Source organism: Pezoporus flaviventris, unplaced genomic scaffold (genome assembly GCF_033815535.1).
Source record: "Pezoporus flaviventris isolate CSIRO_AGI_PZ_B2104156 unplaced genomic scaffold, CSIRO_AGI_Pfla_v1 ptg000079l, whole genome shotgun sequence".
Classification (NCBI taxonomy): domain Eukaryota; kingdom Metazoa; phylum Chordata; class Aves; order Psittaciformes; family Psittacidae; genus Pezoporus; species Pezoporus flaviventris.
This window is the reverse complement of record NW_026892627.1, coordinates 6,676,850-6,702,033: the sequence shown is the minus strand read 5'-3', so window position 1 is coordinate 6,702,033 and position 25,184 is coordinate 6,676,850. Positions and strand designations below refer to the sequence as shown.

Here is a 25,184-nt window from a genome sequence, read left to right as displayed (position 1 = left end):
AGGACTTGGAATTTATCTTAGCCCATTTTTATCATTAACTGCATTTGAAGCTGCCTGCGTACTTGTTCTTTATGTCTGACACTGTGCCACAGAATGGTTAAATCTGTTTAGTAAGAGCACAGAATAAAAATGTTTATTTCCAGCAGATGTAATAAGAACTTTTCATGTTTTAGCAGCACTTAAAACAGTGTGTATCTTGATGTGATTTTGAAGCCTCAGATTCTGGCACGGGCAATAAAATGGAGAAGACAGTTCCTGTCAGAGGGAGGTCCTCCTTCAGTGAGTCTTACCTCAACACAGTATACAAAGCTAAGCAATTACCCTCATGCTAAATGGATGTCTGTGATAATCACCAAGGTCTGGATTTATTCCACCTAACTTTAGAAACCTATCTGAGCTGCTTAAGTTGAGAGTATAGTAGCTCTAGTTGTCTGTATCTCACAGAGAGGCATTTGCAGGGGATGAATCAGATCTTCAGTGGGCTGAATAGCCTTTTGCACCAGTTATAAAAAGAGTGACTCTGTGTGTTGCGTTTTTAACTGAGGCACCTCTGTTAGGGTCCAAAAGCTAGGTGTGATGAGGCTGTGACATAGCATTACAGAAGCTCTAAGAGGCTTTCTTCTGAGTGTGTAGGTGTTCCTAGTGGTTGAGTTAGAAGGTTATACTGAGAAATTCAGCTGATAAGAGATCAAAAGATACCACAAGATTACTCTGCACCCCATTAAATGTAGAAGGAGCAATTTGATTTTTCACCATACAGTTCATGACTCTGTACTTTGGCCTTCTGTTGTTTGGTCTGTGTAACCTTCAGGCAGTAAGTGGTAAATGATAACTCTTCTCTATTGTGACATTACTAACCATGACAGGAATGTAGAGAGGTTGCAAATTCAGTAACCAACGTTTGCCCCATTTCTGCTTTGCCCATATTATAAAGTGGAATGTAGTATGTTGAGCTTAATGTGGCTGTATCCTTTTCATTTCATTCTTTCTTCTTCCACTAATGCATCAGACACAGTAAAAATTGCAGTATTCCCTGTCTCCTGCAAGCACAAGCATTTTTGTGGTACCTCATTTCCTGATCCTCATGGGTTTCCCCTTTCCTGGCTTGAGAAGAGTCCAGACCAGAGAAAGAAGATGCAAGCTCCAAACTGAAGAGTTGCCTTTGAGTTCTCATTTGGTGAAAAACTAGGCTGGAGCTTTCTCTGCTCAGAAGACGTGACAAAGGCACAGCATGCTTACAAATGGCCCTTTCCCTATGATTGTGTAGTTAACCACTGTTCTCTAAACAACTTCTGAGCCAAGGAATTTCCCAGAACATTCTTAAAAAGAAGGCATCTCAGCCAGAAATTAGTCTGAGACTTACTTTAAGCTTCTGTGAGCAAGTCCTGTTAAAACTGCAGATATAGCACACTGGAGGGACTGAAAGAATCCAGTCTGTTTTCATTTCACAAAGTCTTTGCTGCTCCAGCATATGGAAGAGGAGAGATGTAACATACAGCAGGGACTCTATTCTAGTCCTAGACACAGAGAGGGAAACAAGATTGTTTCTGTAGTTACCTGCTTGTTAAACAGTAACACTTCCCTGCAAGGCTTTTCATGCTGTTTCTTAGCCAAAACGTAGTAAACTCAGAAAACCAGGGCTGTTAACTTGTTCAGCGTGAAAGGCTATTACGTCACACCCTGCTGCTGGCAAGGAGCCTGGGAACCAGGATATGTGCAGCAGCTCCTTCAGTTTGGCTTTCTCTAAAAAGCCATGCCGCCTATCAGAGCTCTGTAATCTAGCTGATTGATTAAAGAGATTTAAATCTGATTAGGAGAATAGAAAAGTGTACTGTGATTCCAGTGTTGTCTTAAAAAAAAAAAAAAAAGAATAAAAGGCTGGGGAAAAAAGGAATCAAAATCTTGTACCTCTGCAAATGTACAAGAAATCCCTACTTCAGCATTCATGTAGTTTTAAGGCAGTGTATCAGAGTGCCAAGACATTACTGTGATTCAAGTTTGATTTACACCACAGTAAACTAGAGAATTAGAAATTAGAAATTAGAGCCAGAAAGGCTGTCATTTACCAGTGAAGAAAGCACTTTGCAGTTTTGTGTCCAGGCTACTTTTAAGTGCCTTAAGACCAGCACTCCATCCGGGAGATGACTGTGTTCTCTAATAAATCCTATAGTCTGTAACAAGCTGTAAATTGTTTAAACATTTCTCCCGACTGGAACTGTTGCTGTCCGTATGAAAGTGTATTTAATTTAAAATGGTATACATTTGTCCAACTGTTGGCATGTAACTAATGAGTTGCAAACCAAGAAAAGGAATAACTTTTTGATGAACTACGTAACAATTGCATACAATATTAGTGTGACAATGTTCTGAGCCAACCTGGTGTGATTTCAGTCTCCCTGGACACAGCATCACAGTAGCTCCACTGAATTGAATATAGGCTCACAGGAGAATTATTTCGTATGGTTGGAAAGCCCACAGTGAGAGTCAGTGGGACATAAAAAAATAAATAAACCAGTAAACTCACTTGGAAGTGAACATTACAAAAATAGAAAGCTTCAGGTATACCACAATACTTTTTAATTACAGCTCCCATTTTACTAATATTCTGTTTTCCTGCTTCAACTTCTCCCTATTAGTCATCTCTTTAGTCATCTTTTGTATCACATTTGATATTTCCTTCACCTTGTAGTATTTAAAATAAGCAATGAACATCTTACTATCCATTTTCTACCACTTAATTTGCTTCCTTAAAAGCTACTTATTTGGTACAGAAGAAAAAAAGCCCAGTCACAACCTCTTGAAAGACTGGTTTCCTAATGTATTTGTATTATGGTTGCAGTGTTCAGATTCATGGCAATCAATCTTAGGATGCAGAGAAATTGTATTCCATAAAAATTATTTTTTCTGCCCTAAGGAAATGTATGTCTGTGCCAGCTTGTGGCTTTTTCTGCAGCCATAGAGATAATTTAACCAACTATCTATGGATTCACTCAGTGGAGAATTTATTTTAATGGCATAAAGTCCTACAATTTCTGTTCTTCCTAGGCCTACATCAAAAGGAGAAAGGCTAGCTGGAAAGGATGAATACCCAGAATGCTGAGTCGAATCATTTCCCAGCTGCTTTGACAGCTCTCATAAGACTCTAAGTAGCTACGGCAATTAAAATTAGAGCATCTCTGAGTCTTTTTTAAGATACACATTGGTACCAAAATCATGACCCCAGCATCCTGAAGACAGAGTTAGTGGCTTAAAGCTAAATTACTTTTTCACTGTATGTCCTGCACTATGCACGGTATAAAAAGGCTAAACTTAAGGATCTGGCCTCATGTGTCTATATAAGTAAGTAACTTTTGAATAAATAACATGAGGTAAGATGGTGCTTTAAGATTGACAGCCTGATTTTACTCACTGGTTTCTTGTGGCACAGTTTATATCTGAATTTTAGACTCGTTAATTTAATATGTACCCTGTTATTTTGCTAGAAGATTGGAACTTCTCTTAAGAGTAAGCTGTGTTAGCAATTATAAGCCTGACACATGCCCTCTGATATAATATAAAGCTGCAGCTTAATATACGATCTCTGACAGTTTCTTACCAGCTGTATCTGGGCAATTTTGGAACACAAAGCACTATGGATTATAGACCAAAGTCTTTCCCTGAGAATGGAGGACAGAATCACAGTTTTGAACCTGTTCCGTTGCACCATGCCTGCTTATGTATTGGACTAGAGGGAAAATACAGTTAAGACTGAGCCAAAAATGCCTATGGAAGGGAACCCTGTGAATTCCTCACCACCCTCATCTCTCTTAGCCCCATTTTGTCTATATTTTATTTTTAGATAAACTGTCTTTTATGGCCAACAGAGCTTTAGAGAATGTAAAAAGTCGGTTGATACCAAAAGGAAATGGACTACAAAAAGTAGTGATATTTCTTTTTCACTTGTTCACAACATTCCTCAGTCCCTTCCTCTAGCTGGACAAATTGAACCGGTGAAGTTGGGAGAAATTACATTACAAACAACACTCACTTCTGTACGACTTCTTTCAATCATCTTTCATATTTTATAGTGTCACTACCTGCTTATGCGTGAGGAGAGATCAATACAGCTCTTTAAAAATACAGCTTGTGTCTGTGGTTTTCAATTCTGAGATTAAAATCAAGTGAGTTTGGCCATTTGAAAGTCAGCTGCTTGGGCTGCTGACTCAGAAGGGGACTAGATACCATCTTGGCAACAGCTTGGAAAAATGTTTCCATTGTGCTGGTGAAATGAATGCAAAATATTTATTCTTTGAGCTTGTTCACAACAGCACTCTCAGCTGGAACTGAGGGCGGGGCCATGTGGAAGACATCTGTAGGAAGACAATAATGATTTGTGCAGTGCCCAAGGTACGCATAATCTTATTTCATGATTAACAAAGGGCAAGGCTCCTACTATATGGGGCTTACAAGCTGAAGTGTAAACCCGCGAAGTAATCAACGAAGAATAAAAGAGAAAAGGTAACAGAGGCAGGTCAGCAAAAGGGGAGGGGGCAGAATTCAAGAGGGGATGTTTTTAATTTAGTCTTTTTTCAAGTTTAGGGTACAGTAAATTGCCAGTGATAAGGTTAAAAGCTTAGACTTCTGAAATATTTCTCTGTCAAACTTTCTCACTTACAACAGCACAAGCCAGGGCATTTGTGTTATTATTTGTGTTACTTCCTTGTACCTCAGAACAAAAAGGAACTAATTGCTATTTTGTGGTATATGAGCACACATGATTCAAGCAGAAAAATAAACATGATTCTTGCCCTGAGGACCTTATTGTCCAAGAGCCTGATCTAGCAAAACAGGCTAGGCAAATTCTGAAACTGTAAGAATGTATTGGCTTAAACAGGATTGTTCCTAAGCACCATTTCCAGTCTATGCTTGCAGAATAGATTTTAAGTGTAGCCATAACATAGCTAGCAATGACAGAAGGCATTGAAGGAAGGTAACCTGAAGGTTACAGCACTGAGTTTAGTTGACATTGCTATGTATTTATGTTGCTGAATCTCAAGTCCCGTTTTGTTTTGGTTAATGTCATTGTGATGATGGCCTTGATCCAAGAAAGCACTTAAATGTGTGGTTAATTTTAAGTATATTGGTAGTCCTGTTGGAGTCAACAGTACTAGAGCACTTAAAGCTATGTGCATGCCAAGACACTTTGCTGAGTATGGGTCTTCTTTTAAAACACAAATTACTAGCTCAAGTACTGAAGATGAGGAAGAAAGATGAACAGACAGAGGGTGGAAAAAAGAGTTGGGGAAAACAATAAAGGTTCAGAAAAGAAAGTGAGGGAAAGAGTTTGGGAATCAGAAAAGAAGAGAGCTCCAGGCAACAATGGAAAATTGATAATCACCAAGTGGCAGGGAGAGCAGCAGCTGCAAGATTGCTATCTGCCTGCTGTTGTGTGTTTGGCCTTTCAAGCTTTGGGTGTTGGGATTGTATTTACTTGGAAACATTAGTGGTTTGGAAACAGCTATTTATGAAGACATGGCTTATGAAAGAAGACCACAGATTCCTCTCCTACCCCTTTTCCTTAAGTATGCTTGTAATGGCCGCACAAGATTGCATCCCAACAGACCTGTTGCACACAGGGACAGGAGGCTGCCAAAGCTGATTTCTTAGGGAGTACTGTAAGGAATAGTTTCCACAAAAAGTGCACAACTTTCTTTCCTGGAATATGTCTTCCTGAAAAAGACAGCAAGATGCCATCAAGCATGGCTATCGTACCAAAGGACATAATGCAAACTGGTCACCAAGTAGTTTCTTCCATCATCCAAGATTTTACATGTACAAAGGTTACATTTTGAAGAAAAAGATGCTCTCCTCAACCTTCTTTCTTTTTCTCATGCCCTCTAGCATTTGGCTGCTGCTGTTTTAGAGAAGAAATCTTGGAATTCAGAGTGTTTCAGCTGCAGAATCATTAAGGAGAAAAAAAGTTTAAAAAGGAGAAAAATATAGTGCGAGTAGCTTTGGAGATCAGGGAAAGCTGGCTGCAACCATCTGCCCTACCAGAGATCACTTGTGCAACTCTAAATCACTTGGTCTCCCAGTGCCTTGGTTTGCTGTTTATGAAAAAATAGGGTTAAACTACTCTAGGTCAAAGAGATGTTCTGATGATAGATACATTAAAAAGTTCTACATAACCCAGGTAGTTTTTGAACAGCAGCTGCAAGTGGCTTAAGATGAGTTAAGCATAGACAGCATGTGTTGTGTTTAAAGTTTGTAGCAACAGGCTTTTACACTGCAGAATGTAATTGTGTGTAGGGAGCTATGACATTTTCAGACAACATCAAGATTTACACAGAAGATCACTGTAAAGTAGGCTGCTCTTCTGAGCCCTAGAGAAGCATGTCAAGAAATAATTTCAGCTTTTGGCAGACATTTAACTACAATCTCCAAGTTTACCCACTTATAAACCCAGTGTTTGCCATATCCACGCTATAAGCATCCACTGTCCATGAATACACTTTTATACATCCATCTCCACAACCTCTGCAGTAAATTCAGAATGGTAGCAGGCTTGCTGGAGGTGTATCCCTGGCCCTTAGCATGGAACTAATCTAAATTTTGTTCAGTTCTAGTTCCTGGAATACAGGGAAAAGCCTTACCAGTATTTCCATGTCCTTTTATGATATTGTTTGTATCCATAAAACATTTAGCTCAGACACCTGATATGCTTCTTGCTTAGCACAGTCCTTGCTTCAGTCATTCCAGACAGTGTCAAACCACAGAACCAGTAGAGTGGACTATCTGGTTTCACCTGTAGTGTACCTGAAATGATGGAGGGATATAGTTAGGAGGCTGTCAGAAGTGAAAACATGCATGCCAGAAGGAAGATATCCATTGAATGTTGCTCTCACTGCAGATTTTTGTGTATAACAGTAAAAAAGAAGCAGTACACAAAAATTAGGTCTGAAGTGATCAGGAGTAAATCTGGAAGTAATTCTGGAAGAGGGTTATGTTCCTCAAGCTGTGCAAATTCAGTGCCATCTCAAAACCAGCTTTTTGTCAAAAATCAATTTATTGGAGATTACAGGTCAGTTGTAGGCTCTGTGTTGAGGGAAGTTTATTAACATATTGGTTTGTCTATATAGTAATAGCAGCTACTCTGAGATAACAGAATTCACAAGCTTTAGTGGGGCCACTGATGGCATTTCAGCTGTGGGGTGGGTATGAAACCTAGTGCAAACACACAAGCCCCAAGTGCTATGAGGAAGTGCTTCTTTGGTGTTTAAAGTCCTCCAAGAACTGCTCTGAAAAATACTTCATCATCTTTGCCTGCCTCTTTGAGATAGCCTTCTAATTCTCCTTCTGGAGTCCTATTGAGTATTGAGAACCTTAGTCATGATAAGCTCTGCAGAAAATGATCACCTATAACACAGATCATTTGCTCCATGTTTATTCTTCAGTTACCCAATTCTTAGTGCAGCTTGTGCCACGATGTGAGTTATTTGTTCAGTCTAGGTCTATGCAAAGTTCTTTAAGAAGTTTTGTTGAGATTATGGGTGATTCAGCTCTGAGCTGAAGGTTGTCTCTATTTTTCAGTAAACCACCCCTGTAACTTTGACCTGCATCATCCTGCTAATGTCTGGGCTCAACAGATCTGCTTCCACCCTTTAAAAACTGCTGATGATCATGAGAAGTACATTTCAACGGTAGCTACTAATAGGTTACTAGAATTTCACAAAGCTTACTCAAGCCTGAAGTGCAGTATCAATTAACTTCAGGCTTTGTTAGGGAAAAGGTGTTTCATTTTAAGTTCAAAAAGTATCGACATCGAAAGCTGGTGTAATTAAGTTTGCACAGTGAAGTTACTACCCATGACTGAGGCTTTGAAATATAACACTAAGATGAAGAAAGGGAAATGGTGTATAGTAAATGTGTTTATTTAAATCAGATTTGGCTCTGAGTATTTTTAAAAATGTATTGTTCTCAGTGGCCTCTGTTCTGCAGATTACTCATCAGTACTCTGGCCTCAATCCAGCTGAAGTAAGTAAGTGCATAACTTTAACACAAATAATCCATAGCCAATGGTAGTGAATCAAGACCCCAGTAAATGTGGGGCTCACACTTTCTCTTCTTTTCCATTAAATTAGTGGATGTTTACCTGGTTTTACCATTTGTATTATCTTGATCTGTTCTTCGGGGTTTTTTTTTAATGTACAATTGTCACAACAGAATATCTACTGTAACCATGCTTATTACCTGATTACTACAGCTCTCTCCAGCAATAATTTCCCCTTGCCCATAACTGTGCCCCTCAGTGTGGTAAGAGGTAGGTCCTATTTCAAAGAGACTCAAGCATATGTGTGAGAACAGCTAAAGTGTATCTTTTCAAGTATATACAATAACAAACAGTTAAGACAAGAACACTTTAAAACTGGAAAAAGATAAAAAATAAGTGGCATCCCTGTATTTGCAGAATCAGGTAACACGCTTGTAACATCAGTATTCTTAACAAACCCAGGTTAGTTCCTCACAAGTACTTAACTTTTTTGAACTTTGTGTTCAAAAGGACAGAATTTAAATGTTGGACTGTTTGATTAATAGCATGTCACACTGATAATGGATGATTTGGACTCCACCTATATTCTACACAAGTAATCTGAGGAATTATTATTGGCCACAAAGATTTATGTAGGGAATGTCTTCGATATCCATGACTCAAAACTCTGCCTTATCTGAGTTGCAGAGTGATATGGGATCAGACACACAGCTAGAGATTACAGGTTATGTAAGCAAATCCTGCCTCTTCTCCACTTCTGTCTTGACTTCTCTGTAAGAATTTAGCTGGGGATATTTTAATTCCTTGGTATTTTAATTCCTTTGAAGTTTATTTTTTAGAAATGCTTGACTCTTCTGTCACAATTCTATTTTTTTATTTTCCCAAAGGGAAGTGCTACAGGACGCTGTGTAAGGCAGGTTCTCTGATCCTGGTGTTAGATCAAAGGAAGATCTGTAACTCTATCCTGTTTCTCAATAAATCAGTTAATTGGGATTAACTGGGATTAAATTGCAAATTCATTTCCATACAAAAATATTTCTGAAGGGCTCTCCACTAAAAATGTGAAATCACTCTACACATTCAGTTCACGCATCTTCAGGGTAAACAGATTTCAACACTCAGTACTCTAACTGCAATGAAGATGTAGCAGTTACATTATCTTTCCTAGTGCTGAATGCGCTCCTATATTCCTCTCTCTCTTTTTTTTTTTTTTCAAAAAGGATTTGGCTAAATTTGATTGTTGCTCCATTTATGTTATCCATTTAATCTACTAAAGATCCCCAACTGCGACTGCTCATCACTAATAATTAACTCTGTAAAGTAATTAATATAATATGGGCTTTATAATGTATTTTTATAATATAAATTAGTATAATATGTTAATATAATTAATATAATATGTTATGTTTATCATGCAGGGAGGATACCAGCAGTGGAAGGCTAGTTCCTAGTTATAAAATATAAAAGCAATATGTAGTTGTTCTATATTCCATGTTGAAAGACTCCTGATTAGGACCCCTGGGCGAGTCATATTCTGATTATACTGGGATGAAGAAAAAAAATGCTTTAAATGCACAGTTCTTACCAAAAGGCAAACTCTATCTGAGCTGTTTTAAAACAAAATTGTTAGAGCCATTATCAGCCTCACTGTACAGTCCTAGAAATTCACACGGAATATATAAACTTGCTCCATCGCTTCCTAGCTGTTGCAGGATAGTTCACAGAATCATAGAATGGTTAGAGTTGGAAGGGACCTTGAAAATCATTCCAACCCCCCTGCCATGGGTAGGGACACCTTCCACTAGATCAGGTTGCTCCAAGCCCCGTCCAACCTGCCCTTGAACACTGCCAGGTATGGGACAGCCACAGCTTCTCTGGAAAACCTGTGCCAGGGCCTCACCACCCTCACAGTAAGGAATTTCTTCTTAATATCTAATCTAAATCTACCCCTTTCAGTTTAAAACCATTCCCCCTTGTCCTGTCACTACATAGTTGTGTCTCTAATTTCAGCCTTGCAGACTAGGGACAGAGCACCAAGTGACTCCAGTAAGGATCCAGTGGAAAACACATGACGCCAGTACAGCATACATTGACAATGCCAGCGTTTATTACTGGATTTGATTACTGTGTTCTAAACGAATTGTAATCTCTGACTTGTCACTACCTTCCTTTATATATGCTACACACTGACATGATTATAGCATTTAGTATTTCAAAGGCCTTTTAAGATGAGCAAATTTTATTGCATTCCTTCCAGTACAGGAAGAAAAATTAGAATCCAGTGTTTTGTATGAGGCATCCCCTTCTTCACTAGTTTGGTTGGTGCTGGAACAGAGGTTTCTTAGAATAAATTCTTAGCAACTACAATTCCTGCATAGGTGCTGTGTTCATTATGAGTTTTTCAAGGTAAGAAGGACTTTATATCAGAACCAGGCCCAGAGCTCTTCACTGGGACTGCCCATGGTCTGTCACCACCTGATGGGCTCACAGATGCCCCACTACAGCCAGCCTTTGCACCATGCAGTTAGCATTCTTAAAAGCAGAAAGGATCCAAGATAGGATCTTATCTCAGCCTCATGGATTCTAATGTTCTCAGTGGACTGATATCAGTTATCACACTCTAGCAGAAAACAAGTAGGTGTTTAATTTTCAGTTTAACCAGCACATGAAACCTTTTATTCCTGATAATTTCCAGCTTTTTCACTTCATGAACCAGACTAAATTAAACCAAAACTAAGCAGTAAGTGTTTAAAATTAATTCTGCACAAACAGATTGCAACAGAATAAGCATATCTATGACATACACTTGGAAAAAATCTAAGTTGTTCATTGACAGCTCATCAGGAGAAGAGCTGTTAACTACTGAGTTGCAGAGAACTGTAATTGTAGGAAGGAGCACTAGCAAATGGTGGGAAAATTACCATTTCTAGTTTACTTTTGCATTCAAAATGGGTTTGCCTTGATTTGCATTTAGATGGGAATTCCTTCCTGTTGCTCTTCAATCCATTAGTTTTTATAAGGTAAGTAGCTTTTTTTTCTGCTGAAGTATTTGGAAGGGCATTGGGTTTTACTGCAGAACAGGAGCTAGGAGGTGGCACCCCCAGCACATCAGTATTAAGCCTTCATTGATCAGAATGAAAGGAGGAGCAGAAAAGTCAGGAAGAGGTTTGACAAACGCAGCCTTGAATTCACTTGGAAATGCCTGTTTCTAAATAAAGCACAGGTGACGGTTTTGTTGCAATGCTTGAATAAGTGTGTTCCACACAGAGTTATGATTTGCAGCAGCATTTCTTTTTATAGATTGCTCTTTCTATTCCTACCCAACCATCAAAGACTATTATGTAATCTTTATTATTATTCAAAAAATGTTTGCTTTAGAGTTTTCCTAATTTAGAATTAAAGCTACTTGTGTGAAAAGGGGGCAAAGCAAACTGACATTTCTATTACATTGGTAGTAAACGGGCTTTTGTACAAAAAATACATAAAAGACTTCTCATTGAATGATCATACTAAGAATAAATACATTTTTCTAAAGATTGGACAAAAATGGAAACAAAAGAAAATAAGTCTGTAAGGACAAGAAAATTTCCTTTTATCCCACAGCACAATCAACTATCTGTAAGGGATTACCAACAAATGTTTTTTTAACCTGTTGCTAAAACCCTCCAGTGACAGATTTTACAGTCTTTTTCTGCAAGGTTTACTGGTGCTTCACTATTGTTTTGTTCAGAAAGTTCTCCCAAAGTCCAACCTAAGACTTCCTTGCTAAAGGCTAAGTAGATAATTTCTTATCCCATAACCAGTGGACCCAGAAGATACTTTATCACTTTCCTTCTTGCAAAAACACACTCAGGCTGCTGAGATGGGCTTGAAGACCTTAATGCTGCTTTTCAGGCATCTTTGCCAGACCTGGGTAAGAATTTCAGCAGATGGCTCAAGAGATGTGCCCCGAGGGTCTTGTCCATCCACTCATGGGGGAAGAGGAGGTTGTGCACCTTATGAAGCACTGAATGTACCAAGTGCAGTATTGCTGCTGGGCTTCCAGACCCACTTTGAAGTCAGCTGCATTGGAGAGGGGACAAAGGAGAGTTGGTGAGCGAGTAAAAGCTGCCCCGTAGGTTCCTGCTTAGAAGCATTCACCAGGTCCCTTTTAGCAGGGTCTGTTGTAATAGGATGAGGAGTGACGGCTTTAAACTAAAAGAGGAGTGATTCAGGCTGGATGTGAGGTAAAAACTCTTTATAATGAGGGTGCTAACTGGCACAGGTTGCCCATAGAGGTGGTGGATGCCCCATCCCTGGAGACATTCAAGGCCAGGCTGGGTGTGGTTCTGGGCAACCTCATCTAGTTGAAGATGTCCCTGCTCATTGCACGTGGCTGGACGACACGAGCTTTGAAGGTCCCTTCCAACCCAACTATTCTATGAATCTATGAGTCTATGTTTGAAGATTGCTATTACATTTTCCTTCAGTTTTATTCTTTTTCCTTAGACTAAGAAACTGGGAGCTTTTCAAGTCCTCCTTTACAGGTCATGTTTTCTGAGCTCCTAAATCATTGTTGTTGCTTTTTCTTGGACTTCCTTGGCTAATTCTCGAGTTCAATACCCAAAACTGAATGCAGTATCCCCATAAACTGGCATCTAGCCAGGGAATGTGTAGAACAGATTCTCTGTGTCTTACCTATAACACATTTGTAGATAGTGTGACTTTTTTCCTCCCAAGAATCTGACATTGTTGTCTGACATGTTTTTTCATTCTCAGGTCTTTTCCTTGCATCACTGCTGCAAGCCAATCCTTTCCCATTTTATGTTTGCATTTGATTATTTTGTAGCATGCTCTACTTACCCATATCAAAGCGCATCCTATTTTTCAAAGCACTGTGGCAATTCCCAAGATTATTTTAAGTTCTAAGGCTATCCCTAAAAGAGCAGCATCTCTTACCATGGAGTCATTTGAAAATATGATCTTATTTCTTCATCAAGTCATCAGTGAGTCACTGAGTGATATTAGATAGAACACAGACCTCTCTGGAACCCTGTCTTCAACCCTTCCAGGTCAACACAGAAATCTTACTACCTTCCTTGTGAATATTGCTGTAACCTTTAGCAGTCATTTCATCAGGACTGTCTGGCTTGCTTGCGTGAGTGTCATGCAAAATAGTGTCAGAAGTCATGTTAACTCCTGTTGCCTCTGCTTACCAGAAGCCAGTTACTACAGTGACTGAAGCTGTCTTGGCATTGTTTATACACCTTGGCTGTTTCTGATGATCTTTCTTTCCCATAACTACTTAAAATGGGTATATTTGTTCTCTTATCCATCTTGGAATAAAAGTTACACTTTACAGTTTATAGTTTCTTGTCTCCCTCCCCTTCTTCCCTTATAGATAATATACTAGGCAGAATGAACCTGACCAGAGATCTAATCAGTACAGTGACTGCAAATCATAGAATCACAGAATGGTTTGGGTTGGAAGGGAGCTTAAACATCATCTAGTTCCAATCCCCCTGCCATAGGCAGGGATACCTTCCACTAGATCAGGTTGCTCAAAGCCCCATGCAACCTGGACTTGAGCACTTCCAGGGATGGGGCAGCCACAGCTTCTCTGGACAACCTGTTCCAGTGCCTCATTACCCTCATAGTGAAGAATGTGAAGAATTTTTTTCTAATCTCTCACCTAAATCTACCCTCTTTCATCTTAAAGCCATTCCCCCTTGTCCTGTCACTACATGCCTTTGTAAAAAGTCCCTCTCAAGATTTCTTGTACCCCCTCTAGGCAGTGGAAGCTGCTCTAAGGTCTCCCCAGAGTGTTGTCTTCTCCAGGCTGAAGAAGCCCAGCTCTCTCAGCCTGTCTCCACACGTGAGGTGCTCCAGCCCTTGGAGCATCTTTGTGACCCCTAAATCATTTTATCCTAAGTAGTTGTCTGAAACAGGCCAAAGGAATGATGCCCTAGAAGTGTTTGTTTCTTCACTGGTTGCAGAAGCAGCAGCCTAGGGTAACCTGTTTCATATGAAAAACTACACAGTAGGTGCCATTCAAAGTGTTTTGGTATAGCTGGTCTGATGACTGCCATGGATAGATACCCATCCCAATGGATGCATTCCTGCTAATCCAGGGAGACAAGATGGCAGGAAATTACATCAAAAATAATCTGCTGCTGCTAATTAATGTTCATATCCCTGAACTGTCTCTACAATTGAAATACTTAGCATCTTCTGATGAAAATAATGGGATTCCTTCAGTAGGACATAGGACTAAAAGGACTCCTAGATTATCAGATAGGTTTTAACATACTCATTATAAGTGCATATAGAATTTACAGGACTGACTCTACTGCCACAGAGCACGAGTCACTCCCTTTACCCTAAAAAGCTACAGAAAACAGGTAGACACAAAGTAAGGAGTTACCTATTAAAATCTGCATTCTAGCCTTCCCAGAAGTCCTAAAATCTCTTTTGCTTATATCCATCTTTTTATGACTTTTGCTGTTGTATCAACCATGACTTGTTTTACTTTGCCTCTACAGTGCTGGCAGTGCTGTATTAAGATTCTGTGTTAGCGTTATGTCATAGGTCCATGGGTTTTGGCATAAATAATGCCCCTGTAAAAACCAAATTGAACCCTGACAAAGAAGAAATGTATTCAGGCAGGTTTGGTTTTGAATATATTTCTCTTTTGAACTTCTAGATATAAAATCTATTTTGCTTAGCAATATTTAGTACATGAAGTATATACTCTCTTATCCCATTGGGTATCTCAAACAGTTGAAATGGGTTACCTGACACACTCTGGTAGCAAACTTTTAAACCACAATCTAACTAGGTTATAGTTACTTAAAAACTCCTGTGGCAGTAGAATGAACAGTCACAATGAACAGGTATTTAAATGTTACACTAAATAATATCATTTTAGTGAGAATTATACGTCCTTTGAAAGACAGATCTTTTTCCTATCTTTAACCAGTAATCTTTTCTGTAGACTGGCAGAGTCTGTAGAGAGAGGTGATACTTAAGACTTGTAAAAATACCTGCTAATTTGTCTAATGCAGTAGTAGTTAACAAAGAACAAGATAGTATTTTCACCACTGATTTAAGCTGATTTAAGAGTGGGTTGTTTCCAGGTGTGCTCCCACCGTCACTCCTGCCTTTAGCACTCCTTGTGCCTGGGCTAACTGCTGCAACCACACAGTGAGTTGGATCAGGAACTGATCTGGACAAAAACCAATCTTTCAGTCCCTTTGGTTTTCAGCTGCATCAGTTTCCTGTTCTTACTCAGTGTTGCACACATGCCAAAAGGAGCTAGACTGCAAAGCAAGGAGCAAAATGAATGCCATGATCTGCAGCTTGTCCAGAATTGGTTTAGACAAACCCTAAGACTGCAGGCAGACTGAAGGATGGAGTTTCAGCCTTTAGTTTTCTATTTCCTTTGGGGGTTTTGGGAGCAGTGTAGATGTGACAACAGATATAATGTTACCATTACAAATCTCTGTTACTTATTAAATTACTGCCTTTGTATTATCTTGAGTTTCTCATAGTACTCTTGATTTGGATGTAGATTCTGCCACTGTAAAACCCTGATCCTGCAGTAAGCTCTGAGGTTCACAGCACAGTGTAGCCTGTTACATGGAACAGGTGTAACTGACTTCTCACAAACATACCTGTTTTTGTGGCAAGTGAAATGCAATGTGCAGCTTTAAAGACTCAGTGTCACTTCCAGCTACAACCAACCTTGGAGTTCTATTTCCTCATGGCTGGTGCTTACTAGATAATTATGGGGAGTAAATACTTGTTTGGGTTTTTTGTTGTGTTTTTTTTAAAAACAAACAAACAAACCAAACAACAGAAACATGACAGCTATTCCAATCAGATATGTTATCATCTTCTCTTAGTTAGCAAAAGAGGTTGAAAACTCTTATCAATATTAAGGTACATGATAAGGAAGATAAATTATTTAGAGCTTTTAAAGATAGCTGCCAGAGATAATTAAAACCTTCCAAAGCATTTTAATTAACAGGCTGAAAATACTATAAATTAATCTAAACTGCTTTGCTATCTTCTCTGACTGATATAAGACTATTTATTGAAATCTCAGAATTCTTTTAAAAATACAACCAGGAATTAAATAGTTTAGGATTTATTTTTGTTTCAAAGGATAGTTACAGCAAAGAACTGGATATTGTTAATGTCCTCATCTATCATTATCAGTGTCCATATAGAGAGTCAGTTTGGGAAAAAGAAGCTGTCACCAGTAGTTAGCTTCCTTGTTTGAAACTTCTCTGGACTTCAGAAATTACAGACAGCTTTCTGTTTTCCCACGATTTGTGGTTCTCCTCCCATCACAGCTTTAAATTACCTTTCATGCTTTCCTATGTTATATGCACATTGCTGTGCTACCGTAGATCCATTCTACCATCCTCTCTTGAAAGACTTGCTGAGCTTTTGAAGCTTGAGCCTCTCCTTAGGCAACAGTAGATTTTAAATGTTCTCTAACGGTGCCCATGACTCTTTTGGAGCACCATGCATGGGTGTCCGCCCACATGATCTGTGCCATTACCAAAGAAATAATCTGTTTACCCACCTCTACAGCATCCATGTCTGAACTGGTACTGCTGGGCTTCCTAAATAGTCGGTGGGGACCTATTCATCATAGTTAAGGAAGACTAGCTATAGCTAGCTGTCTAAGTAAATCTAAATTATGAACCTATTTCAAGTATTTCCCTATTTCCACTGATTCTTCTGTAGCCTGGTGTACAAGCTCAGATGCAGACTTGTAAAGCTGGGTGCAACAAGACGCATTCCTGGTAAGCAGAACCTCTTATGGTGTAAGCTCCATCCTTCAGACACCAGTAACAGCAAGTGGTTTGGGCTGTCGAGAACAGCTCTGAGATACTTGTCTGTAGTGACAGCAATGGTGGGGCTGTCAATTTGGGGGTTTTTGTTTCTTCAAGAATGATTTTTAAAGAAGGATCATCTAGTCTGATCCACTGCATAATGTAAACTAGAATTTCACTAACCCAAAGTCAAGCTCCCCTAACTTGTGGCCGAGCTAAAACTTGTAATGAGGAGCCGCAGGGCCGCCTCCCTCCCTCCTCCTCCTCCTCTTCCTGAGGGGACTGCTCCGAGGCTAGCTACCGGCTTTGGTAGAGGCGCGGGACTTACACGGAAGACGCCGACATTCGGGCTAATCTTGAATTGTAACTTCTCGTACGTTTTAAATGGAAACGAGCGCGTCTGTTCCCAGAGCGGGTACCCGGCCATGGCGGCTCGGCCCCGTGCGGGAGTTCCCTCTCGCACACGGGGGAAGCCCCTCATCACCACAGCCTGCCTTCCTCCCCCCCCCCCCCCCCCGAGGGCAGTGGAACTGTCGGCTTCCCCGCCGTTGCCTTGCAGGTGAACGCGCTGGACTATACCAACCCCGCCTTGCGGGGGGAGGGGAGGGCTTTCCTCTCCTCCGCCTCCTCTTGCAGCGCTCTAGTCCAAAGGAGCCAGGCGAACAGTCGAGACTGTAGAGACGGCTGCAAAAGGCGGTTGGTTTGGCAGAGCGCTTGGGGCAGTAAACCTCTCCCTCACTTTTTTGCGCTGAAATGGTAGTTACCCTCCCCTCCCGCTGCTGACCAACGGGCTTGACTGCAGCAAAAGGGAATGTACCAATCCCTTCACCGGAGGGGGGAGAGGCGGGGGGGGGAGGCGGGGAAGAGGCGGTGGCGAGGTGTGGCGGGAAGCGCTGTCCAGCGAAAAGGCACCCGGCCTCCCCGTCCCCCCGCCGGCCGCCAACTGCCGCTCTCTCCGTGCTGGGGGGAGGCGGTGCCTCCGGGAGGCACGGCAGCGGCGCGCCCGGGGGCCGCAGGGTTAATGGGCTAGGCGCAGCCGCCGCCGCCGCGGCGGGGGGAGGAAGGGTGAGTCTTGGGTCCTCCCCCCTCAGTGTGTGCGGTGCGTGTGTAAGAGGCAGCGCGCACCCAGCCGCGCGTGTGGGAGGCCGAGGGGTAGCTGCCACCCGGCCCCAGCGCTGTCTCGCCTTCCCTGCTCTCAGCGCTCGGCGGGAGCAGCGCCAGCCGCCCCCTCAGCGCTGCCACTCCCCTCCGCCGCGCCGGGCTGCTCCGATGCTGCCGCGGGGCCGGTGAGTCCGTGCCTGGATGCTCATCTCCTTCTCCTCTCTTCCCTCCCGCAGGCGGCGGCAGCGGCTCCGGCTCCGTCTCAGCTCCCGGCCGCCTCCGAAGGGATGCTGGAGAAACTAGAGCTCGAAGATGAAGGTAAAAATTAGATAAAGGGGGGGCCCAGGAGCACACCCACTCCCAGCGGGGCGTGGGCAGCGGGAAGGGAGCGGGGTATCCCCGGCTGGGAGCCAGCCCCGGGGCGCGCCATGCCCGGGCCGGCCGCTGTGCCGCCGGCTGCGCTGGCCGTGTCCTTGGAGGGCGGGTCGCCAGCCTCCCCCTTCCACCCCGGCGCGATCCCTCTGCGGTGCTTTTGTCCCAGTGGGTGCAGCCGGGCTGTGGCTGCAGCCGCGTTCGTCCTCCCCATCGGAGCCGAGGGCAGCACATGTCTGCGCCTCCGCGGCCGCTTCGGCGGGGCGTGCTTTTCATTTACGGTTCTAGTGAAGACTGAGGGGAAGGCAACCTTCATGTCATACCCTCTTCCTCCGCCTCCCTGTAAAATACTCATTCTCCTCGAATACGTCTGCGATACCAAATATAGACTTTGAGAGCGAGGTGCGAGCGGTGATGGAAAGCTTTTTCAACTCAAGCTTCTACTCCTTACGGATATGCATACATCTGTTTAAAGCGGACAGCTGTAAACTAAATTTTCCTTATGTGGCTGCTTTCTTACGTTGCTCTTGGCTGCCCTATAAAGAGCTGCAGCTTTAACGGAGTATGCTGTTATTGACAGGGAAACTCCTGGCAAGTTTTTCTCATGTGAACACGAAACTGTGCTGTGGAGAAGCATGGATGTTTTTCTCGAGATTACCTCTGAAAGATCCATATGGGATATGTCGAGCATTCATTTTCAGGAGGGATTGGATTAGTGGATGCAAATGTGGATGTATAGCTAATCTCTGTGCTCGGTATTGTAAAATGGCAAAGGCTTCTTGGGATATGTTGTTTTTTTCTGTAGTTGGTAACAGCTATTTGTAAAATGTGGGACAAATATTTAAGGAAAACTTTGAAAATAGTAGGCTGAGTCATTCTGTGAAAAGAAATAGCTAAACTGGTATGCTAATAAGCCAGCTTCTTGGTTACTAGTGTGCTGCCTGCATTTGTGGGACTGGTCTGAAAAAGTAACGCCTCTTATTTTAAGCTTTGTGTGAGCAAAGGAGGCTCTTAACAACTGGATTCCGTATGTTTTTTTCTTTAGGCGTCCAGACAGAGTTTGAATTGCAATGAAATACTTGTGCCTTTGTGAAGCTTGAGCATGATTAAGTATGAATGCTTGGTGCAAGGGATTTGTTGCTAACTTGTAGGGTTTTTCCCACGTACAGGCTTATGAAGAGTTGGAAAGTTACTGACTTACGGTTTTGTGTTTTATTTTATTTTATTTTATTTTTTTTTTTTAACATAAAGCTTGTTCCTGCTTGGTAGGAGATCCTAAAACCTGCTGAATCACTAGGAGTTAAGCCATTTTAAAAGGTATTTTAAGCATCTTTATAAATTTAGGTATCTTAAAATGGTGTATAGGTTAAAGCAAACAAATAAAACCCCAACTAGGAGAGAGTTAATTTTGAAACACCTTTGCAGTTTTAACAGTGTAACACTACTATTTGGAGACACTTGATCGCACTGAATATCTGTATGTGTCTTCTAAAGCACTGCAATAAGATAATGGGAGTTCTTCAAAAATGTTAGTAGGCTTTTACATTTGTTCCCCGCTGTTTTCAGCCTTCTGTTTCGCTTTGTCTCAGCTCATTTAGATTTAAAACTAAGGCTTTGTCTGTGAATACTCAAGCTGGGTGGGTGAGAGCAGTTCAGGGATCTGTCAAGAGATAATAGCAAAGCTGTGACCGGTTTGAAGTATTATGTGAATTTTGAAAGGAAGCGGTTGCCTTAATAGCCTTTGAGACTTAATGAAAGCTTCATTTTAAAGCTGAAAAGGATATAGGGTGCTGTACTGAGAAAGTAGGATGCAAGTAAGATTAAGAGTGTGAATGTCAGACCAAAACTTACTGTCCAGAATGCTTCTATATGAGGAGGCCTGTAGGAGAATCAAAGAAATTTGAGATGCAGGTGAAAATGCGGCAGCTTAGTTGCAGTGCATGTTTTACGACCTAAATTTTTACACCAGTTGCTGTAGTTGTATTTGTGGTAATATTGGGGTGGGGGAGTAAAATGACATCTGACAGTATTAACTTCTAATGTTGGACAGCAAGTAGCAAGTGCTCAGAAGTTGAGAAACTTCTTTGCAACCTGGTAAGATTTAATGAAGTGGTTGTAGCCACACTATAATTGATGATCTTTTGTCAAACTTAAGTCTCTCTGCTGGTACCTAAAATTGTTAGCTAAATGAGAAACTTGAAACTTGTTTTGAAGCTGCTTTCCTGACTGCCTTTACTTCTGAAAGCTTCCTCTTGCTAGCTTTCCAGTTCCTGTATCCATCAACAGTTGCTAACTGTCATGTGTATCAAATTATGCTTGAAACAGAAAAGCTTAATAAAAGGGCTAAAAAATGAGGCTGTGTGCATGGAATGCCATCCAGTATTCTAAGATGGATTTTTGTTTGTCACTCTCAACAGTTACACAAATGAGAAATTGAAAGAAGAGAGGGCATTCATTTAATTTGGATTCTAATTAAGAGGGTCAAATTGAAAAGAAATGGTACTAGAAGGATTTATAGTCTAAGTAGTACTGTAATGAAATACGCAGAGTCTAGCCTGATGATGTGATTTTAGTAAAATGGTATTATCAACTGAAGGGCAGTTTTCTTCGTTATATGCAAAGAAAGATGCCAACTTCTGTACACAACTAGATGGACAGTATTAGATGTGATATTATTGTCTCAGAAGGAAGCATTGGTCATTTTTTTCTGGTTTAAAACATCTTTACTGGCTGGATTCTCTAGGATTAGTGTAACTTTTTATTGGTGGATCACTAGTTCTGTCTAGTGGCTTAATAATAATACTGCTCTTGTGGTGTGTACTAGCAACTGTTAATGACATGATGTTAAACAGCATGAACTGCGCTACAACTGAAACGGGACAGGATAGACTGGATAGGCCAGTGGATATTTATTTTATTAGGACTCCCTAGAGGACCTTTTTCCCAACAGCACTCAGAGCAGGAAAGTAAAAACTCTAGCATAAGAGGTCCAGGACCTCTTTTTAACTGAAGGATGCTGTGTTTAAAAGTAAACAGAAAACTTGTTAAATACTCATCCTACTTAGTATTCCTTGGATGGGAACTAACTACCTGTGTCTCCCCAAAAAGCATTGAAGCTACCTGTTGGTGGGTGTGGAGTTTCTCACTGTAGCCTGAAATAGTTTGGTGCTGATAGACCTCTCATAAATGTATATAAATGATCAAACCCCAGTGTTCTCATGCATATTGTGGGTTTGCTTGTTCAGCTCCAATGTTTGTGAAGTCAAGTTTCTATAGTAAGGTTGCTTTTTCTTCTGAACAGTGTCAAGAGTAGTCTTGAGTTTTATTTTATGGAGGATACTATGAGCTTGGAGAACAGCAAGGAGAGATTATTTTGAAGATATGAAAAAGGGCTTTAGTTAACAATTTACACCTATTAACTTTGTTAAGCTGGAATTCCAGAAATTGTTATCTTCCAGTGGCTACCTGTGCTGTGAGAGGAGAAACTGGATTACTGTAGCAAATGAGTAGCAAACACATGCCTGTCAATTGTTTTGATTTAATTGGTATAGTTTTAGCATGTCATTTTGGAAACTAGTTTTGTTGCAGTGTTGGCTCTCATCCATGTTAATCTCTTCCATTTGCTCATCTTGGGTAATAAAGTAGTAGCTACTAAAAAGCAGAATTAACTACTTTTCTGTAGCATCTGCTAACTCAGGGAGGCTTTCTGAGGTATTCTCTGCAGACAGAGTTAAGTTAATTGCGGGGTTCTCCTGGATCTGCTCTCAATTTGTAATCAGAAAAAAGAATTCTGTGAAGTGCCTGCAGTGATTGTAGCATCAGCGTCATGGGACTGATGCACTTGCTCTTCGATGCTCTACTTCTCTGGATTGCTGCAGAAAGCAGCATTTAGACAGTCATTTGATAAACAGTTTGCATTACATTGGAATTTCTCCTACTAATGCTCGGGACTTCATCTCATTCTTCCTGTATCATCCATCTCTTCTGTTGCTGCTTGTTTCTGGGTGTCTCCTGAAATAGACTTTTACCAGTAATTGCGTCTCCTATTAACTAATTGTTGTGTCTGGGGTCATTCCTTCCTTGCTATGTAGATTTTCCTATTGTTTTGTATTAGATGTAGTTTCTTATATGGCTCTTCCTGTCTGCCAACCTCTTGCTGTCAGCTGTATATCTGCATCAGTGTATGAAAACAAATGCCGCTGTGAGGCAAAAAATAGTTTGTAATAAAATGCATGTTAGTGCGCATACTAGATTTTGTTCAATTCTTAAGGCTGAAGGATTAGGTGCTCAGGGTAGGAGATAGTGAAGTTAGGGCATTCTTTTGCAAATGTGTTTAATTTCTAATGAACACTCATTATGTGATTCTTAAAGCTGATGCTTTCTGGAGCACAGAAACAGCATCTTGCCCACAGTATGTGCTTTGAGGTATCTCGGCACATTGCCGTAGTGATAGGGGGTGTTTTACATGAACTTTTCCACAGCAGATGAGAATCCTAAATGGACATAGTGAGAAATTAGATGGAGATAATTGGTATTAACAGACTTCATGTGGTCTTAGAGCTTGCAGTTATTTTTTTCTTCCCGCTTTAGAGTTATTTTGTGGTGTAATATGAGAGGCACAGTAGCAGATTATAAGAAAATCTGATTCTTGGTGCTTTTTATTCTGGCTGTGTGAACTGAAGTAACTCTGAACTCTTGCATCTGAAACTATGGACCACTGCGTCCATAGTAACTTCCACTGAAGTTACTCAGCTTATATTTTTCTGTCATTTTACAACAAAGAATATCAACAGGGCAATGGACTTTCCTGTGATGTACTTTCCAGGGTTGTTAAAGAGCAACATATCTGGAGTATTCAAATGTTCAGCTTTATTAGATCATGCAAGAAATTATGACAAAGTGCTCCACTGTCCTAGGCAGCCACATGTCATTTGTCTGCCAGTTTGCTATATAGTAACATCATAGATTTAATTTGTTTTTCCCTCTCCTGGAAATATCCATCTTCAAAGTTGAAAGATGAAAATTATGTATGAAATGATAGGTAACTGAAAGTATAAAACTTTAAATGAGGAGTACAAAACAGCCAATGGGAGTTTTGTTGTCTTAGATGAAGACTGTTCCTGCGATCCACATGCACGTCTCTACTTAGTGTGTTGCACATGGTTGTTCTTGTCAGCCCAGTGCTCACTAGCTCCAAGCAGTCCTAACTCTTTTGCTTCTCCTACATACGTGACTCTCTTATTCTTAACACGGTATTTATTCTTACACTGAGGAGTGCCCTACTCTGTCTTGACTAGGAAATAACCAGTTGATTGCAGCTAAAACTTGCAGACCTCCTTGGGAAGCAAAACTTCTTAAGCCTTACCAATCTGGGAAGCTGTGCCTTAGTACAGCAGAAGGTATGACTGTGTAACACAGAGTGTGCTCTGAAACTCTCTGCTTTGGGTCTTGGGGCACACAGGAGCTTCTTAATGGAAAAGCTTCGATAAAACCTTAATGCAGTCAAAATCCCTATTATCCCTAACTTGTACTTGGAGGCAGTGAAATTGTTCTTGCTCAGACTGCCTAGAAAAAAACCTGGAAGAATGTTTACCATGGCAGTGAGTCTGTGTAATTGCTTTGGCAAAGCTGCATGTAGCTGAGAACAGCTTTACAGGAAGTGTTGGGGTTGATTGTGTCCAGGTAGTGTTGCACCTGCGTGATTTGCAGATATTATCTTCCACGTGAAAGCTGTTATTGGCCGGCAGCTATCTCTGGGGAATATTAAGACAACCTGGTATTCTCCTGCACTTGAAAGACATTATTGTTTCAGGTGTATGTATATATGTTAGTATCTAGTGGCCACTGTGAGCTACTGTTTCACAGTAGCATTTACAGCCACTCTTGCTAGTGCTGTCACTTTCATTTGCGTAAGATGAGGGTGAACTTTGTAAATAACTTTACTGCAGAACTTCCTTGATCCAGAAGCTGGTTTGATAGTGTGCTGTCACAGTTGGTAAACAGCTGCTTAATACAATATCAGAGGCTTTGGAAACATAATCTCAACTTCCAAGTGTCCCAAGAACTCCCTGATTTAGAGGTACTGAGTTAGCAGCATCGTGTGCTTGAGTAACGTTGACATGGAAGACGTGACAATATCTGCATGGCCTTATATATGACTACAAGATGCTGTTATTTGCCTGTGACTGCTTTGCTGAGCATTACCAGGATTAGGCAAGGTGACAGTTGAGGCCTTTCCTCAAGAAACTGCCGGGATGGTGGTCTGCCGTGTTCTGACAGACCTCTCCAATGCCCTGTGTATGCAGGTGTGACGGTATAGATAAGACTATTATTGTCTTGGTAGTATGCTAATCTCAACTGTTATATTTAGCTGCCACCATCAGTGTTCTTGGAAAACTTAGTGCCTTGGGGCATGACTGACTACTGAATGAAGGCGACTTGGTTTAAACTGAAGTAATGCCAATGTGACGAGAATGATAACGGGGTATTTGCATAAATTGGCTCAATGTAGCTGTTGCTAAACAATCATAAGAAATGTTTCTGCTTACTAATCATCTACAACAGATGTGACTCCCCTTTAAGATAGGACTTTTTGTAATGTGTGCTGGTTTTTGATAACTTGAGGGTGGATGATCTTGAGCTTTGTGGAGCCTTTCTTTAAGTCAGGTGACATCAGCACTGCTTTTTATTAGGAGCTTGCTCTTTGGGCAGCACTTAAGCTGTGTGCAGTTACTTTTATTGATTTGAATGTCTTGACTTCTAGAACTTACAAGTGTATAGCACTGCATGTGATTGGGGGAAGTAGGTAAGTCCAAAACACCTTGAGGAATGTAGCATTTCCAACTATAGGTACAGGG

At 41.0% G+C, this 25,184-nt stretch overlaps 1 protein-coding gene and 1 long non-coding RNA gene across 13 annotated transcripts in view; one reads left to right on the top strand and one right to left on the bottom strand.

The window, feature by feature from the left end:
- Nucleotides 1–17,316, bottom strand: part of LOC133280048 (uncharacterized) — a 48,351-nt gene extending 31,035 nt beyond the window's left edge. For all 4 annotated transcript variants that reach the window (XR_009747053.1, XR_009747052.1, XR_009747051.1 and 1 more), the window contains exons 1-2: nucleotides 17,183–17,316; nucleotides 6,633–6,795 (exon numbers count right to left, since the gene is read on the bottom strand). This is a non-coding gene — a long non-coding RNA (uncharacterized LOC133280048). The remainder of the gene's footprint in view (nucleotides 1–6,632; nucleotides 6,796–17,182) is intronic.
- PRKAG2 (protein kinase AMP-activated non-catalytic subunit gamma 2) overlaps nucleotides 1–25,184 on the top strand; it is a 243,861-nt gene that overhangs the window by 174,753 nt on the left and 43,924 nt on the right. For 8 of the 9 annotated variants that reach the window (XM_061474369.1, XM_061474363.1, XM_061474365.1 and 5 more), the window contains one exon: nucleotides 18,192–18,273. In XM_061474369.1, coding sequence (XP_061330353.1) covers nucleotides 18,192–18,273 — 82 coding nt within the window. Of the gene's footprint in view, nucleotides 1–17,704; nucleotides 17,954–18,191; nucleotides 18,274–25,184 lie in introns of those variants that run through there. The other variant, XM_061474372.1, reaches the window with a different exon arrangement.